This window comes from Dermacentor variabilis, chromosome 9 (genome assembly GCF_050947875.1).
Source record: "Dermacentor variabilis isolate Ectoservices chromosome 9, ASM5094787v1, whole genome shotgun sequence".
Classification (NCBI taxonomy): domain Eukaryota; kingdom Metazoa; phylum Arthropoda; class Arachnida; order Ixodida; family Ixodidae; genus Dermacentor; species Dermacentor variabilis.
The window spans coordinates 48326063-48343703 of NC_134576.1; the positions used below are offsets into that span (position 1 = coordinate 48326063).

The 17641-nt window shown below is 46.3% G+C and overlaps 1 protein-coding gene across 1 annotated transcript; it reads right to left on the minus strand.

Moving 5' to 3' along the window:
* Positions 1–13544: 13544 nt before the first annotated feature.
* On the minus strand, positions 13545–17574 carry LOC142558004 (uncharacterized). Its single transcript, XM_075670173.1, has 3 exons — positions 17257–17574; positions 15682–16011; positions 13545–13810 (listed from the first exon to the last, which is right to left on the minus strand). The coding sequence occupies exons 1-3, from the start codon at positions 17447–17449 to the stop codon at positions 13554–13556; spliced, it is 780 nt and encodes a 259-aa protein (XP_075526288.1). The 5' UTR covers positions 17450–17574; the 3' UTR covers positions 13545–13553.
* Positions 17575–17641: the final 67 nt, after the last annotated feature.

The following is a 17641-nucleotide window of genomic DNA, read 5'->3' on the forward strand; positions in this document are numbered from 1 at the left end:
ATCCCCAGCTTACCGTCGCCGCTCTCCGACGGGAAACTAACTGGGGCAGCTCCTGGAGGTGACGCTGCTCTAGAAAACCGGCCTGAAATTCCTCTGCTGACCCTACCTACTAATCGGAACCTTCTGGACGTGGACGTGGATGGTTTGCCCGTTACAGCACTCATCGACACTGGAGCCCAAATTTCCATCATGAGTGCGCAGCTTCGAACGCGCTTGAAAAAAGTACTTACCCCTGCTCCGACTCGACTGCTCCAGGTCGCCGATGGTGGTACTCCGGCTGTGCTTGGAATGTGTACTGCTCGTGTCAGTGTCGCCGGTCGCCACACGTCCGTTTTGTTTAGTGCGCTTGAACATTGCCCTCATAATGTGATCCTCGGACTCGACTTTTTGTCTGCCCATTCTGCTCTGATTGACTGTTCCGCCGGTGTTGTACAACTTGACCTACCCCTACCTGTTCCCATTGACCTTCCGGCTCAAGCTCCAGCTCAACTTTGTTCCGCGGATATAATACGCCTGCCATCTCTTGCAGCAACCTTCATCCCTGTTTTAGCCAGCCCACCTGTACCTGACGGAGACTATGTCCTTACTCCCTCGACGTCAGTCCTGCTTTCTTACAATGTCTCCTTCCCACACACCATCGTTTCTGTTGCGGCCAATCAGACATGTCTTCCCATCCTAAATTTCGGACAGAGCCCACAAGTAGTTCCTCGAGGCATGTCTCTTGCCACGTTGTCTCCAACGCACGAGTGCCACATTTCTGCTCTATCTGTTGCGCCGTCTTCGACCACTGCTCATTCTGCGCCTTCTGCATCAGTACCGACCGACGACTTCACAAAGATGATTGCACCGGACCTCTCAACCCAAGAAGCCGCACAGCTCCGTGGCCTCCTCGAGTCCTACTCCGACATTTTCGATCTGAACGATCGCCCTTTGCGTCAAACTACGGTCGTGACACATCGGATAAATACCGGCGATGCAGCACCTGTTCGCAGACGCCCATACCGGGTGTCGCCCTCTGAGCGACAAGTTATCCAGAGCGAGGTTGACAAGATGCTTGCCAAAGGGATTATTGAAAACTCTTCCAGCCCGTGGGCGTCCCCTGTTGTTCTCGTCAAAAAGAAGGATAACAGCTGGCGATTCTGCGTTGACTATCGTCATCTAAACACGATCACAAAGAAAGATGTGTATCCATTCCCCCGCATTGACGACGCTCTGGATTGTCTCCATGGTGCCACTTATTTTTCATCTATAAACCTTCGCTCTGGATATTGGCAAATTGCCGTGGACGAAATGGACCGTGAAAAGACCGCATTCGTCACACCAGACGGCCTATATCAGTTCCGGGTAATGCCTTTTGGCTTGTGCAATGCCCCGGCGACCTTTGAACGGATGATGGACATGCTCTTGCGTGGTTTGAAATGGTCCATCTGTTTGTGCTACCTGGATGACGTCATCGTATTCTCTTCAACTTTTGCGACTCATCTTGAAAGACTTTCATCTGTTCTTTCTGTTTTTCGCACCGCTGGCTTGCAGCTCAACTCGTCCAAGTGTCACTTCGGTCACCGCCAAATAACTATGCTCGGACACCTCGTCGATTCATCAGGCATTCGCCCCGACCCCGCTAAAGTTCACGCTGTGCAGAATTTCCCCGTACCAACTTGTGCCAAAGATGTTCGCAGCTTTATTGGCCTATGCTCGTACTTCCGCAGGTTTGTGGAAAATTTCGCCCATGTTGCCCGTCCCCTGACTGACCTCCTGAAGAAAGACGTTCCTTTCTCTTGTGGCTCTCAACAAGCGTCTGCTTTCACGCAGCTCATCACGCTGCTCACCACACCTCCTGTTCTCGCCCATTTTGACGCCTCCGCTCCGACAGAAATCCGCACTGACGCTAGTGGCTACGGCATCGGCGCAGTTTTAGCTCAACGCCAATGTGGGCACGACCGCGTCATCGCCTACGCCAGCCGCCTCCTCTCTCCTGCAGAGCGCAATTACTCGATTACTGAGAGCGAGTGTCTCGCCCTCATTTGGGCGGTGGGCAAGTTCAGACTCTATATATATGGTCGGCCATTTACAGTTACCACCGACCACCACGCCCTTTGTTGGCTTTCCTCCCTTAAGGATCCCACCGGACGCCTCGGTCGCTGGGCCCTACGGCTGCAGGAATACACATACACTGTGGTCTACAAGTCGGGTCGTCTACATCAGGACGCCGACTGCCTGTCTCGAAATCCCGTCGATGTACCGGACGGCTTAGTGGATGTCGCACCGATCTGCGTTCTTTCGCTCTCTGCCTTGCAAGACATTGGCGCTGAACAACGACGAGATGAGTCGTTACACCCAATTATCGAACGCCTGCTCTCTGATCCGTCTGACCCATCCCTCCACATGTTCCTGCTACAAAATGGCGTCCTGTATCGCCGCAACATGCACCCCGACGGGCCCGAGCTCCTGACCGTCATTCCGTCTCATCTGCGACAGACTGTACTGCAGCAGCTGCACGACGTTCCCACCGCTGGACACCTTGGCGTTACGCGGACCTATGACCGAATTCGGCGACGGTTCTTCTGGCCCCGTCTCAACCGCTCCGTTCGCCGCTATGTTGCCGCGTGTGAGTCGTGTCAACGCCGGAAAAGACCAGCTGTGCCTCCTGCCGGACTGCTGCAGCCTTTGGATATACCGGCGAACCCTTTTTTTCGCGTTGGCGTTGATCTTCTCGGACCATTCCCTATGTCGACTGCCGGAAATAGGTGGATTGCCGTCGCTACGGACTATACAACTCGCTATGCCATAGAGCCCTACCGACCAGCTGCGCTACAGACGTCGCTGATTTCTTGCTTCACGCCGTCATCTTGCACCACGGTGCACCTCGTCAACTTCTCACCGATCGCGGCAGATACTTTCTTTCCAAAGTCATAGACGAGCTACTTCGATCATGTGCTACTAAACACAAACTTACTACCGCTTACCATCCTCAAACTAACGGTCTTACCGAACGCCTGAACCGCACATTAACTGACATGCTCGCAATGTATGTTTCCTCCGATCATAGCGGCTGGGACATTGCTCTACCATTTGTCACGTTCGCCTACAATTCCTCGCGCCACGACAGAGCTGGCTATTCCCCCTTCTATCTCCTCTTCGGCCGTGAGCCAACTTTGCCTTTCGGAGAAATTCCTCTCGCGATACCATGGCCCTTACCGCATCCTTCGCCAGGTGACCCCTGTCACGTATGAAGTGTCTCCGTTGGATGCCACGATGCCTTCGCCTCTCTCTGACATCATCCACGTCAGCCGTCTCAAACCTTACCTTTCTCGGACAGCTGAGCCGCACCAATCAGGTGCTTTTTGCGACGGGGATGATGTCACAGTCGGTAATGTGGAAAGAAGACGACGCTGATGGTGGTCTTAGAGACGACGAAGAAGAGTTTAGCATCATCGCTGCTCTACGCTTGTTGGCTCAGCCATTAAAAGCCACTTGTAAATAGACGAACGCTTCTTCCTTCCCGTAACATCATATATATATATATATATATATATATATATATATATATATATATATATATATATATATATATATATATATATATATATATATACATACGCAGGAAAGAGACGACGAACTTTTTGGGAGACTTCTTTTTCTTACTTAACGTTTTCGGCTGGTGGACCAGCCTTCGTCAGAGTACTCTGACGAAGGCTGGTCCACCAGCCGAAAACGTTAAGTAAGAAAAAGAAGTCTCCCAAAAAGTTCGTCGTCTCTTTCCTGCGTATTTTACGTCGGGTCCTGCGTGCTGAACTTTGAAGAAAACCCATATATATATATATATATATATATATATATATATATATATATATATATATATATATATATATATATATATATATATCTAATCAATAGGTAAGTGAAAATGACAACATAAAATTGCAAAGCCATTAAAAAAAGCAACATTAAGTTATTATAAATTAGCATATTGAACTGTCCATTAAGCAACGAAAAAAAAACTTTCCGCGCTTCATTTCCCTTTGCGCATTATTACGATGTTCTTAATGTTTGTACCGCAGTGGTTATGCTTCTCCACGCGATCCGGCTCATCGCGCTCTCCCTTATTTTTCTAGAAGTAACTAACTTAGGTTCACGTTTGTAGCATATTCTAGTTTTTCGAGTGACGACCTCGGACACTATTTATTCTATTTTAGCATTCCTTAGCAGCGCGGCCTGCAGCGACCGGCCCTTCACTGTGTGTTTCCTGTACTGTGAGTGTTCCGCTCTTTCTTTGAGATTTGTCATTTTGTTCTTTCTTTCCTCTTTTCTCCCCTTCTTCCTATCTTATATTTCTACGTTTACGTTTCCTCCTTAGCCTGCTCCTCACTTTCCCTTTCTTGTCAAGTCTAAATATGTCTTCAAATCAATAATAATAATAATAATAATAATAATAATAATAATAATAATAATAATAATAATAATAATAATAATAATAATAATAATAATAATAATAATAATAATAATAGACATGGAAAAGAAGAAAGACTATTCTAATTTCTTCTACAAGCACTTGCACTACGAACTTGTTTTAATAGCACCCAAAGAAGTTGAAACATTCATGACAGTGCCCGCTTACGAATCATTCCACAGCCATTACATGGCCGAAGGGTATCTTTCTCAACCATTGTGGCGCGTGGAAACCACGATGTCTTAGGTGGGAGCTCGCGCTTCCGTGCTAGAGCTTCCTCTCAAACTCTTCGTGAAGCCCCTGCGGGATATCCTGTGTCCTAAGTTTCAAAGCTGTGGGAGCGTGACAGCCAGGCATCCATTATGCTGCAACATTCACGGCGTAGTGGGACGCACCCAAGCAATGGAGGAGAGATGCCGCGACGGCTTTGAAATTTGCATACGAAACTCGTTATCCGTGTTATGTGGGAGAACTCGTCGCAGCTGTTGCACTGTTGTTATTTGCGCGTTGCGTTAAGCGAAACTCTTTCACTGACTGAACAACTTCGCGCAGTTTGTCTGCATACTTTCGAGCTCATTTCTGAGCCTCACGTGTCGTAACTGCTTGAATGCGTCGGTGGCGAATGCCCGCACAAAGAACGCTCAGGTCATCTTAATAACGTCGTCGTGTCGTACGGTTTGGTTGACTCTTATCTTCCTGTTATCTACAAATGACGAGCACAGATAATTACTCTCTGAAAAGAGGCACTATCTCATTCAGAAATAATCTGTATTCTGCGAGGGAAACCGTTTTTCCAGAACGAAAAAGAAGCTGTTCTTCGGAAAAAAAGATTGTACTTAAAGCTCGAAGCGACTGCCACGTTCTGCGAATACACGAACAACTAACTACTATAGTGCATTGGCTCTGAGTACGAAGCGTGTCGGGTAAGGTGGTTTAATTAGAATGCTTAAACAAAGGCTGCTAAACAAGTAAACGTGACTCGTCCCTCCTAAGCCTCGCAACGTGTCTCTCGAAGCGCGCGACACAGGCAACCGGTGAAAAATGTTGCCCCCGGTAGCAGTGTCTTGGGATTTCAGCTTTACCTCTGAATAATTGCGCAGGATCCCTTCTGGCAAAGTTGCTCCCAGGGGGATTAGAGAGCAAGGTTCCTTAAAGCTTGTTCGTCACACTCGTAAAAGTTAGCTAGAAACGCACGTTGTGCAGTTTGTTAACAGGCCTTTCAGCGTTCGCCTTTCTCAAGCCAAAGAACCAGCAAAGGTAGGAAGTATAATTATGCGTTTGTGACTATGGCGAATGAGCAATTTAAGTATACAACCACTGCGCAATGGCTGCGCATGTTCCTATCTCGTTGTTTACAGGGTACTTTTAGTATGTCGGTGGCTTAACGTTTTTAGAGCGAAACTTTCCAATCGAACTTAGCGGCAGGGTTTGCGTACTACACGAAATTAGGAAAGGAAGGACAGAGACGAGTAAAGAGAGCTAACTTCCAACTGGTATTTATTTCCTACTTTCGTGCGCTACGCAATCTCTGCCGTTATGAACCACCACCAACTCTCCTATTCCTCTACCCTAATTTCATTGGAACCCTCCCGGATATTCTTGACCATGGATGCGTCTGTGGCGTTGCCAGATATAACACCGTGTATAAGAGAACGGCTTATATGTATACAAACATCTGTACTACCTCTACATATGTGCCGGTGTCCGGCCCTCTTGTCTACGAAACTACGCAGTAAAACCGCAGACAGTGCCTAACTGTCTCTATATAGTGCGACAAATATCAGCTCACATGCGCATGATTCCGTAATTGAAAGAAAGCTTGTTGTGCTCGCATTCTCTGAGTTTGGTGCGTATGCTCGGTCGGGTTCTTGCTGAAAAAAGTAGACCGGCCCAGGAGATAGTGCGATAGTTAACGGGGCTTATTGCGGAGAAATCACGTGACGAAAAGTGGACCGTATAATCCGTGGTCGCGGGGATCACGTAAATCGAAGGTTTCGACTTCCTGTTGATTTTCCGGACAGGCTCGCAGTATCTAAGCTACAAGACGCGTTTGTGATGATGTTACCACTTTCATAGCATTTCATTATCCGCTCCACGAACGCATTGTTTCAAATAGGTTGGAAAATGGACGTTGGAAGTGCGTATCTTTTTTTTTTTTCATCTGGCATCCGCTTGTGATTGCCGGTGTCTGCTAGCGGATCGTCCCGAAGTTCGCCATCTTGGCAATAATAATTTCTTCTGCCATATATTTTGCCATATCACGTTGTCAAACGTATGCATATCAAGTGTAACGTAATTCACATATCCAATAAACCGCATGATATTATCAGAATTTAAACGAATGCGCGTGAATATGTTATTGTTGAGTATATTGTTATATATATAACCACATATGAATCTATGTAACTTTATTTTTCTGCGCGTGAATATGAACAGCTACCATTAGCCAAACCAGAGGTAAGTTGGGAAGAAATAACCGCGAAAAATCCAATTTTGGGCAGAGTAGGCTTATCTAAAATGTACATAAAATATCCACAAAGCGCAGAACATAGAAGTAAGTCCCGAAAGAATTCACATCTGCTTCCGGGGCAGCGTCACGAATTAAATTGTTGCTGTGGTTGCTAGGACAAATAAGAGACAGAAAAAAAAAGGATGTTGGCCACACCGGAACTACCTGCCTACTTACGGCTGACATTTGAACGTCTAACAGATGAAAGGTGAGATAATGGGTTAAAAAACTGACTGCTTAGGGTACAGCACACAGATAGAAAGAATTTGAAAAAATAGGGGTAGTTACAATATTAACTTGATATATTATCAGTGAGAAAGACACTAGGACCCCTCAAAGTGTTTCTGTTTGATCCTTTTTGAAGCAAGTCAGCTGTGACGTAAGCCAATAAGGTGCACAACGTCGGAAAAGCTGCTCAAGAGCCTCAGCGCCAGCAACGTAAGCTCCGTCCGACAAGGGGACGTGTAACCAACTCTCTATAAAGAAAAAGAAATGTGCGTTAAAGTTACCTTAGCTATATTTTCAATGCGAGAGCGCTGGAAGAATTTCCTCTCTTAAAAAAATTGTGGTGAGAATGACTCACCTTATAACGTTTTCCCGAGTTGAACACCGACGTGGACGGTAGGAAAGAGGCCACCCTAATGCTATTGCGGAATAATTTTTTTTTACAACATTGCATTGCTTGATATTAGTTCCAGACATTGTTCAATTTGCTGAGAGATATCAGTTTGAGCTTCGCGCATATGACACTTCATGTTTGACCCACTTCACCTTGACTGCTATGCTTAGCTGTCGAGGGGCTGGAAAGCCTTTCTTTTTAATTCTGGTCTCTTACCTCCCCTCTTTCTTTTGATGCACTGGAAAGTCAATAACAAAATATTAATTAAATAAATGTTTTCTTCGCAGCACTACTACAAAATTGCACTACGTTCTGTGGGGTTGACGTCAACACGGGCTCTCTCTCTTTTTTTTTTGTAGACTTCAATGTTTGCTTCGGCCTGCACAGTCAAATAACCTAAAAGTGAAGGCGGATTTATTAAGGACTCCACCGTTTCTCAAAGTATGGAAGATAGAATTGTCACTGTAGCATGTAAACCCCACAACTCACCGGACAATCCACCGTGGTACTCAGTGGCTATAGTGTTGGGCTGTTGAGCACAAGGTCACGGGATCGAATCCCAGCCACGGCGGCCGCAGTCCGATAGAGGCGAAATGAGAAAACATCCGTGTGCTTAGATTTAGGTGCACGTTAAAGAATCCGAAGGGGTCAATATTTCCGGAGTCCTCTACTACGGCGTGCCTCATAATTAGAGAGTGGTTCTTGCACGTAAAATCCCATAGTTTAGTTTTTTTAACTCACCGGCCACTGCATTTCCAGTTCTCGGAGTCACTATTGAGATCAGTCTGGAACAAGAGGATAACGTCATACTGGGACGGCTTGACCCCCGATTCACTCGCGTTTATTTTTGTAAGTTTATTGATTGGTTGATTGATTGATTGATTGATTGATTGATTCTTGGTATTCGCCGTCCTGAAGAAATACAACCGACATAACATGCACCGTACTGGGTGGCTTCGGATTTATTTTGACCACGGGGTGGTTTTCAACGGGAAACTGAATAGAAAATGTAAATTGGGCAGTATAGGCAAATATATTTTCTAGAATAGTCTGAAAGCCATTCCTGCCATGGGATAAGTCTTGGCAAAGGCATAAAAGATGCAAAAACAAAGGAGATGGGGCGACGAAGACTTGAAGTTTCCGCATCATCCAGCCGCTTCGTCGCAAATTTTGAGGTCCTTTGATCGGGTCTACTTACGTTGTTGGAGTACGACGTCAATTGCAAAAGAAAAAAGGCCAGATGCTGAGCTTACCAAGTATCACCAAGTTCTCCTAAGCCGCAGCGGCCAAAATACGCAAAAAGTTTTGAAATTTATGACGTCACACTTATGCATGGGTACTGTAGTTCTGACGCACAAGAAAAAAAATATTTATAAGAATGGCACTCTGACTTTCATGTTCTTTTTCAATAATCAATGTAGTGCACAAGCGCTTTCTTTTTTCGGAGCATGACATCATGAAAGTTTTGGCATATAGATGAGGTCAGGAACACGGTTCCTAGTTCAGAAAGCTAAGCACGGTGCACCAGCGTCTGTGCATAGTGACTCCATCGTAAGATGGCTGTTGTGGCCTACAATCGAAGCAGCGATGTACAGAGTGCTCCAAAGCAAATCACCATAGCAACTAAGCAGCCGAAACGTTTTGCTATTACGAAAGCAATTTAACGGAAACTGGAGGCGCACTCGCGCCATGTATTTTTTTTTGGCGCTGTCATGATGGCCTACAATCGAGGTGCGCATGCGCAGCCCACGCACGAGGCAGGGTTACCAGACCTCGAGTGACGCGCAGTGCGTTTTGGCCGCCAAAAGAAATGGTTGGTGTTCAACGGGGCTTTAACCTAGTTATACGAGCTAAAACAGTGCTAAGCATGGTTAGACACGGTTATTCAGTGCGTCTTTCCGGCGAGCTGTATCGGTAGGGTGCTCAGGCTCAGTCTGGCGCCTGCGGCGAAGAAATGACGCGCTCGCACGGGCGCGTGCTTCATCCATGACGAGGCTGAGCGCGACCAAGCACCGGCGATGCAGCTGTTAAACCCTGGCCTAGTCACGTGGTGCAGAGCAGTGAGGCTCGAGCGAGCGCAGCTGCGACGCCTCTGGGCAGCGGATCACGTGACGTGACGTCACACCATCACACTTTCACGTATCCTCCCAAATTTGTGTGTGACTGTTTTTTTTCGAAACACTTGCATGGTATGACTACATCGGGACTAGCGTAACTGCGGGATGCCGCTGATTTAAAAATAAGCATTTATAATTAGCTTCCTATCCACAGTAGATTCAGCTCGCGGATACGTAGACCTTCGTGGAAGAGGATTATAAAACGAAAATACGAAGTCCTAGTTATCTGGAATACACGCATTTGCACCGATCCTCAGGAGTAAATGGGGAATTTTTAGAAGAAAATGGTCAGTTCGATAAACCTTTATTATTGCACCGCGTGCCGTGCATTGGTAGAGCGTTAAAAATTACCTGGTTGTCAAAATTATTCCGGAGTGCACCACTACGGCGTGCCTCATAGTCAAATCGTGGATTTGGCACGTAATACCCCAGAATTTATTCAGTCATTATTTATACAGCTTTACGAGAAAAGAAAAAGGCGGCACGTATGAGGTCTAGTGCGCTCTGCTGTAATTAAGAGGTTAATTTACAAGGCAATATTTCGAATTTATTAACATGTTAGTGTATAAAAATTCACGTAACGATTGCCTTAAATGTGCGAAAGACTGCACACTGTAGGGGGCAAAATAATATTATCTTTAGTTAATTTCAAACAGAGAGTTCGCGTCAACCGACAGAGCAGCTTCGCGCCTCTGTTGGTGCATATTTGAACTTGCCAGGAAATTGTGAGCAAGTGACCGTTCTGCAGTGAGCAAATGTTTCAATACACAAGTCCACACGCTGAAAAGTTTGTTTTGGCCACGCTGTGGGTCTTCTTGTTCGCCGACTGATGATATTGGACTACACTGAAAAAAAACACGAATTTTACCTCGCGTTCATTTACCTGAAAGCCTTCTGCAAGCAAAAGGGTGGACCGACGGCGTTGCCAGTTGAGGCACGAAAGTGCCTCTAAAACGTCACGTCAGTGGTGGTTATTTCCGGACGCTATGATACCTACTAAGGCTACCACTGGTTTTTTAACGTTCGCTATCCGTGGTACACGCTGTAGCACAAATTATACCTCGCGTCAGTGACATGTTTCTTCAAGGAACGCACCAGCGAGTGCCTTGCGTACGTGCATACATACGTACGCCTAACCGCCGTGGGGCCTTAGCGGCTATGGTGTTGCGCCGCTAAGCACGAGGTCGCGGCATCGAATCCCAGCCGCGTCGGCCATATTTCGATGGGGGTGACATGCATTAACGCCGGTGCATAGGGGGCACGTTAAAGATCCACTGGTGGTCAAAATTGATCCAGAATCCCGCACTACGGCGTGCTTCATAATTAAATCGTGGTTTTGGCACGTAAGAACCCCCTACGAGCGTACATACATGCATACATACATGCACAAATGCATACATACATACATGCTACAATGTATTATGTGCCTCAGAACCTTGGTTTAGGCATGGAAATAAGCTGAATGCATAGCCTGTAGCAGCGTTTGTGATAGGCTAGAGCAAATTTTCATTAGCAGATAATTCAGCAAGACCAATAATCTAATTGCAATACTAATCAGGCATTCACTCGTCATCATCATCATCAGCCTGGTTACGCCCACTGCAGGGCAAAAGCCTCTCCCGTACTTCTCCAACTACCCCGGTCATGTACTAATTGTGGCCATGTTGTTCCTGCAAACTTCTTAATCTCATCCGCCCACCTAACTTTCTGCCGCCCCCTGCTATGCTCCCCTTCCCTTGGAATCCATTCCGTAATCCTTAATGACCATCAGTTATCTTCCCTCCTCAATACACGTTCTGCCCATGCCCCCCCCCCCCATTTCTTTTTCTTGATTTCAACTAAGATATCATTAACTCGCGTTTGTTCCCTCACCCAATCTGCCCTTTTCTTATCCCTTAACGTTACACCTATAATTATTCTTTCCATAGCTCGTTGCGTCGTCCTCAATTTAAGTAGAACCCTTTTCGTAAGCCTCCAGGTTTCTGCCCCGTACGTGAGTACTGGTAAGACACAGCTGTTATATACTTTTCTCTTGAGGGATAACGGCAACCTGCTGTTAATGATCTGAAAATGCCTGCCAAATGCACCCCAGCCCATTTTTATTCTGCTGATTATTTCAATCTCATGATCCGGATCCGCAGTCACTACCTGTCCTAAGTAGATGTATTGCCTTACCACTTCCAGTGCCTCGAAAGTGACTCAAATAACCTTTTATTCCTTTTTTCGTAAAAGAATGTATTCCCCATGGCCAGATATAAAAGTGAGCAAGTTCTTATTTTTCTTGGTGCGCAACTCAAAGAGGAAACACATCTTTTGAGACTAGCCCCTGTATTCTGAACTGCGTCTGAAGTTGAAGCCCATGCTTGACTATCTCTAAATGGAGCCTGAGGTGAACGTTCCGAAGGAAACACAATGGAAGTCTCGGGCACGTTCACTGCAGGCTTCATTCAGATGAAGTCAAGCGTTGCCTTCAAGTTAAGGCGCATTATTTACTATGAGGGTAAGCCGAAGCACGGGGATAGCTTTCACGTATACTAGTATGAACTCGTCGTTGCAAAGAAAAAAAAATGCGTATATGCCTAGGGTGGATCTCTGTTTAACGCATGATGTCATTAAGGGTTCTGAAGTTTGGAGGGAGGCAAATCTTCCTGGATGGTTTCTTGGTATACTGAGCCATTCGTTCGTGAACGTTTAACTCCACGACGAAGTGCGCATTTCCTCCACACACGTGTCAGAAAAAATTGAAATAAATGCGGATAAGAGAGATGAGGACTACAAAAGGCTTGGGTATAGAGCTGAGCACAGATCTCGTGTTGTTTATTCTAATTTCAATTGTGCTTTGAGTTTATCTGCTTCCCCATCGAGAAGCGGCATACATATCCTGAGAGAAAAACAGAAAGATCGAAGGTAAAGAAATAAAGAAACGTTTACTTGACGATATATCCCACAGGCGACCGCGTGCTCACGAAAGAGACAGAAGAAATGACGGAAAAGTAAAATGAGATGGAGAAGAAAAAGAAAACAACGAGCTATCGAGACTATTCTCATGTCCGTTTATCGTCGTGACAAAGCATGTCAAAGTGTAGCATGCTCACGAAGAGTATCGGTTTCGCATGCAGATATACAGCGTCACCCTGAGCCCCATGTCACGCAGTCGCATTCTGTAGCAGAATCCGGCTTCCTCGAAGCAACACAGCAGTGCTTGAAATACGCGAACTTAATCTACTTAGTTAAAGATACCTGTTCTGAAAGAAAGGTCGTTTTGGTGCTAGCAACCTTCATGTAGTACGGACCATGGAATCTCGGTCGCCTTTATCGCAATACACTAGAGTGATTTAGATTGTCCGTAAAACGCCTTACCCTTCTCGGTTGACGCGAGACAAGAACTTGAACAATCGCGTTGTTTGCGACATCTTGTGGCATAGAATTTAACCAGAGAGGACACAGAGGCACTACTGCTCTGACCAGTCATATTGCACGTAGCTGCTGGTCTGAAGATTTGGTAGCGACGTGGTCACTAACAGACCGTTTCTTTTTTTTTCTTCGATGGGAACACCCACGCAGCTAAAAAACTTCTCACGCGTTAAGGTTTGACAATGTATCACAGTGTGTCGCTACCAGCGTTGCCAGTGCCGTCTACGGTTCCGGTAACACTTTGTATTCCATAAACGTTAATGCGTTTACGGGCCAGCTAAAACTCTGATGTCAGTTGGCGTCCACGAAGCTCCCATCCTTATCTACTGCGCGCTTCACCAAATGACATTCCGTGTCAGGAAACATCTGTAGCTCTTCCCTTTAGTATCGATAGCTGCCGGTCTGAGTTCAGTATACTTCATACAGCACGTGAGCTCTGAGCTGTCAGCAGGTATCCGTCGTGGCGAGGTAGGCCTTGTGGTCTCCAATGTGCTCACGGTCAACGTCTTCACGCCCATTCAAACTGAGGTCGCTCTTCAAATTCTTGTCCGGTGGCTTCCGTCGCTTCCTTCTCTGCCTTCTGCGGGCGTGCGTGAAGTAGATGCCGATCACTGCCATCAGAGTGACAGTCAGGCTACACGCCAACACGACGACGCTCAGGGTAAGTGTCCAGCGTCCTTCATGAGTGTTCCTCTTGATATCTGCGGGAGGTTTAAATTAAGCATGCAAAACTCGACAGAAAGGTAAATATTTTGAGTTGCATAGATATCCCTGAGAGATCCCTGAAAAATCCGAGATATGATAGTGTAAAGTCAGGTTAATGTCAGGATAATGGCTCTGAGGGAGTCGTTCAGAAGATTTCGTGTTCACCCTAATTCAGCGTCATATCTTAAGACTGTATAGGAGCTTGGGTTAATGAGCCTGTAGCACCTCGGGTTGACCACCAACCTGCATTGAGGTAGCTGTGGTGCGTTAAAGACCACGAGGAAAGCTTGTGGGTGTGTCCAGATTTAAAAAAAAAACAGGCAACTTGGTATTTCAGTAGAATGAGTTATGTTTTCTAAGAACCACTACTTTTTAACGAATGCTAGGTCCTGTGCTTTTAAAGCAACCTTAAAATTCCTTTTGATATTATTTCAAGACATTGGCCTCATTCGCAAGCCACAGCTCGTTTACATCAACGCCATCACCTTTGTCTTACCTTTACATAACCTGATAATATATTTTCTTGTTTTGAAGGCAGGCTCTCAACTGACTCAAATGGGTTGGCATGTCTGGGTTCTGGGTATCTTGTAACGTTTTCGCGCCTCTAAAACGTCGTCGCGTGTCACAAGAGGTATAAAAACGAAGTTCAGGTCTTAACGAGACACAAAGTGACAATTACTCGCAGAGGATGTAAACATAACAGTAAAGGCGCAATTAGCACCAATATATAAAAAATTAACCACACTGCGCTTTACCCCTGTAAAGAGTGCACCGCCGTAGTTGGAGACTTGACGAGGCAAAGCCTCCATATGACATACTTTAGGGTTAATGGAGCGAGCTCGATTTGACTAAGCAGTGCTTTCACACGACAATAATTACTAAAAGTGGCTTCAGAGGTTCTCACAAGAAGCAAGAATCAGTCATAGTGTAGGTAAAGTTAACGGTACGGCTGCAATTAGCGTTGCAACATAGTTGCGGAAACTGACCTCGAAAAATTCAAGCACTCACTAAACTCGCTTAACCCTTATTACTCATTAATATCACACTCACTGTTCTGTGTTATTTTTTCTACCTTTTTCTTGCACTGTTATACTTTTGTAACAAACTTACGGAGTTCCTTTTTATTGTATTCATATGCAGCTTTATGTAGCTAATGTTTTTTTATTGTTATTGTATGTACCTGATTGTTACTACTGTTATTGTATGTACTTGATTGTATGCCACCCTTACTCAATCCCCATGTAGGGGCCTTGTAAGGTATTTTACAAATAAATAAATAAAAATAAATAAAAAATATTGCCGTGAATTTACCAGGTTGCACTCTATCCCTGGTAAGGTTGCACCGCTGTTGTTAGACGCATGTTGATGCAAAGCCACCTTACGGCGCACTTGTTTGTATTTCTTTTTTTTTCTTTTTGACACTGCTAGACCTATAGGGACGGCGCATGCCGTCGCCACTCGATCTCGTCGGTGATGGACGCAAAAACGCGTGTCGACTTCCATCTAACAGAGGGCCCCATATGATTGTGCAGCTTAGATTGACGCTAACCGCTGTGACGCCATCTGTTGACGGAAGCCCGACACACTCTAGCTTTCGCTTTCGAGAGAGAAACAACATAGATTTGGTGGCGTAGTCGCAGGTCGGAGTTTTACGTTTTATGCGAAAGACAATCAAAATTCTTCACAAACTATCTTAAGAGAAGTTCGCTCTTGCAAAAGAATACAAGCGCTCAGTCACACAGTCCTGTCAGGTTCGAACCGGAGCCGACGATGTACTTCAGTGTATTCTTTTACACGTTGTACGAAGCCTGCAGGACAAAAAAAAAATGAGCGTAAATCAAAGCATCACGTGTTAGTGCAGTCTCACCTCCTTGACTAATCAGGGTCTGAGCTGGGCCCAGAGTGCGCACCCAGGTCCGGAAGCTCGCATCCGGAGGCATTCGAACCACGACCAAGTATTCGGTGGAAGAGCGAAGCCGGTTGACGAGTATCGGGCCCAGGTCCGTGCTCCAGAAGCTCCGCTCAGACCGGTTGCCCCTCCTAGTGTCAAGCACCTGTACTCGGAGTCGCCGTTGCTGTCTCAGTCTCGTTGACGTCGTCGTAGTTGTGCCGTTGACAAGAGGTGTGAAACAAGTCAGCGAGAACGAACTGTCCGTATAATTGCCGACTGTGCAAGTCAGGTTGGGCGAGTCCTCTCCTGCGCATACGAGAGAGGGAGGCTGTTTCTAGGTATCACGACAAATTCCATTGCTTAGCAATGACATAAGTTTGATTAGTGATATCAATGATCAAACACTTTATGAAACAGCTAGAACTCTAATGTTTACCGAGGTGGAGTTAGCGAGTTCCTTCTGGGCATGTGGACGCACACCCAAAGGAGGAGGTCTCATTATCCGGGACCTCTATACGATAAAAAGTTTTGTTCGTTCATTTATAATTCTTTTTAACATTCGCCGTCCACGACCGGCCAGTCCTTCTGACAACGCCAATGGAGCGCCGCTCAGACCTCTGACGAAATGCGAGAAGGAAGCGATTCAGAACGGGACACTGAAATTTTTTGTGGCTAGTAACAATACATTTGCTATACAAAATGTATACATCAGCGTCATTTGTCATATTTGGTTTATTGTCGAAATTTTCGGAAACACGCGGAAGGATTCAAGGGTTAGATCTTACTACAAAAAATAATGGGAAAGCAGTTTCTATCTGCAGCTGGTAAAAACTGGTGGCCATTCAGTGAAAAATGCGAGAGAAATGCATTAGCATTACGTCGGAGCTCTTTGACCATCGGGTCCATGATTCAATGAGCGAAGTGCAAGTGACTGATCCGGATCATAGCATCGTCAATTGACGCACGCACGCACGCACGCACGCACGCACGCACGCACGCACGCACGCACGCACGCACGCACGCACGCACGCACGCACGCACGCACGCACGCACGCACGCACGCACGCACACACACACACACACACACAAACACACACACACACACACGCACGCACGCACACACACGCACGCACACGCACACGCACACGCACGCACGCTTTTCTAAGCTCACCCATCCCTTCTGCACCTCTAGCACTTGACCGACTTCCCACACTCCACATAGCAGTTCGAGCGCTTCTTCACTACCTGAAGGCAACAGACTTGAGTGTCCGACATTAAACATCCTACACCTGATTTAATGCATGTGAAAGGGCTGTGTAGACTCATGTGTTCTCTCCCTCTCTTTCCCCATTCCCCTCACCACGTGTAGGGTAGCAAACTGGACTCAGTCTGGCTAACCTCCCTGCCTTTCCTTCTTCCCTTCTCTCTCTCTTTCTCTCTCCCACAGACAACTCACATACATTTCTTGGCACTTTAAGACTCGTAAGTCTACCCCATTGAAATCATTTCAATCTCGGGAAAAGGGTCTCGAACGACTAATTACGTACGTACCCTTGTATACGAATTTGAATCGGCAGCGCTTCCTCTGGGTTCCCACGGCGTTCTCTGCCCAGCACGCGAGAGCCGCATTGAAGAGCGAAGCGTTGGCGATAATCTCCAGGCGCTTCGACGCCGTCACGAGCGGCCAATCCGCTTGCTTGGGCCGAATGGGCTGGCTTTTCCTCGTGGTTTCCGTGGCTGCCATGCCGCTTTCCGCGAGCCAGAAATAGCGTAGGCCTACTATAGGATCGGCTCGCACATCGCAGGTCACGTTGACGGCAGCGTCTTTTTCAACACGCACGATGCTGTCTTCCTCAGAATCGCACCTGGGAGGGTCTGCATGAAAGTGACAACGCCATGTGGCTAGAGCAGAACAGCACATTCTCTCCACATAACA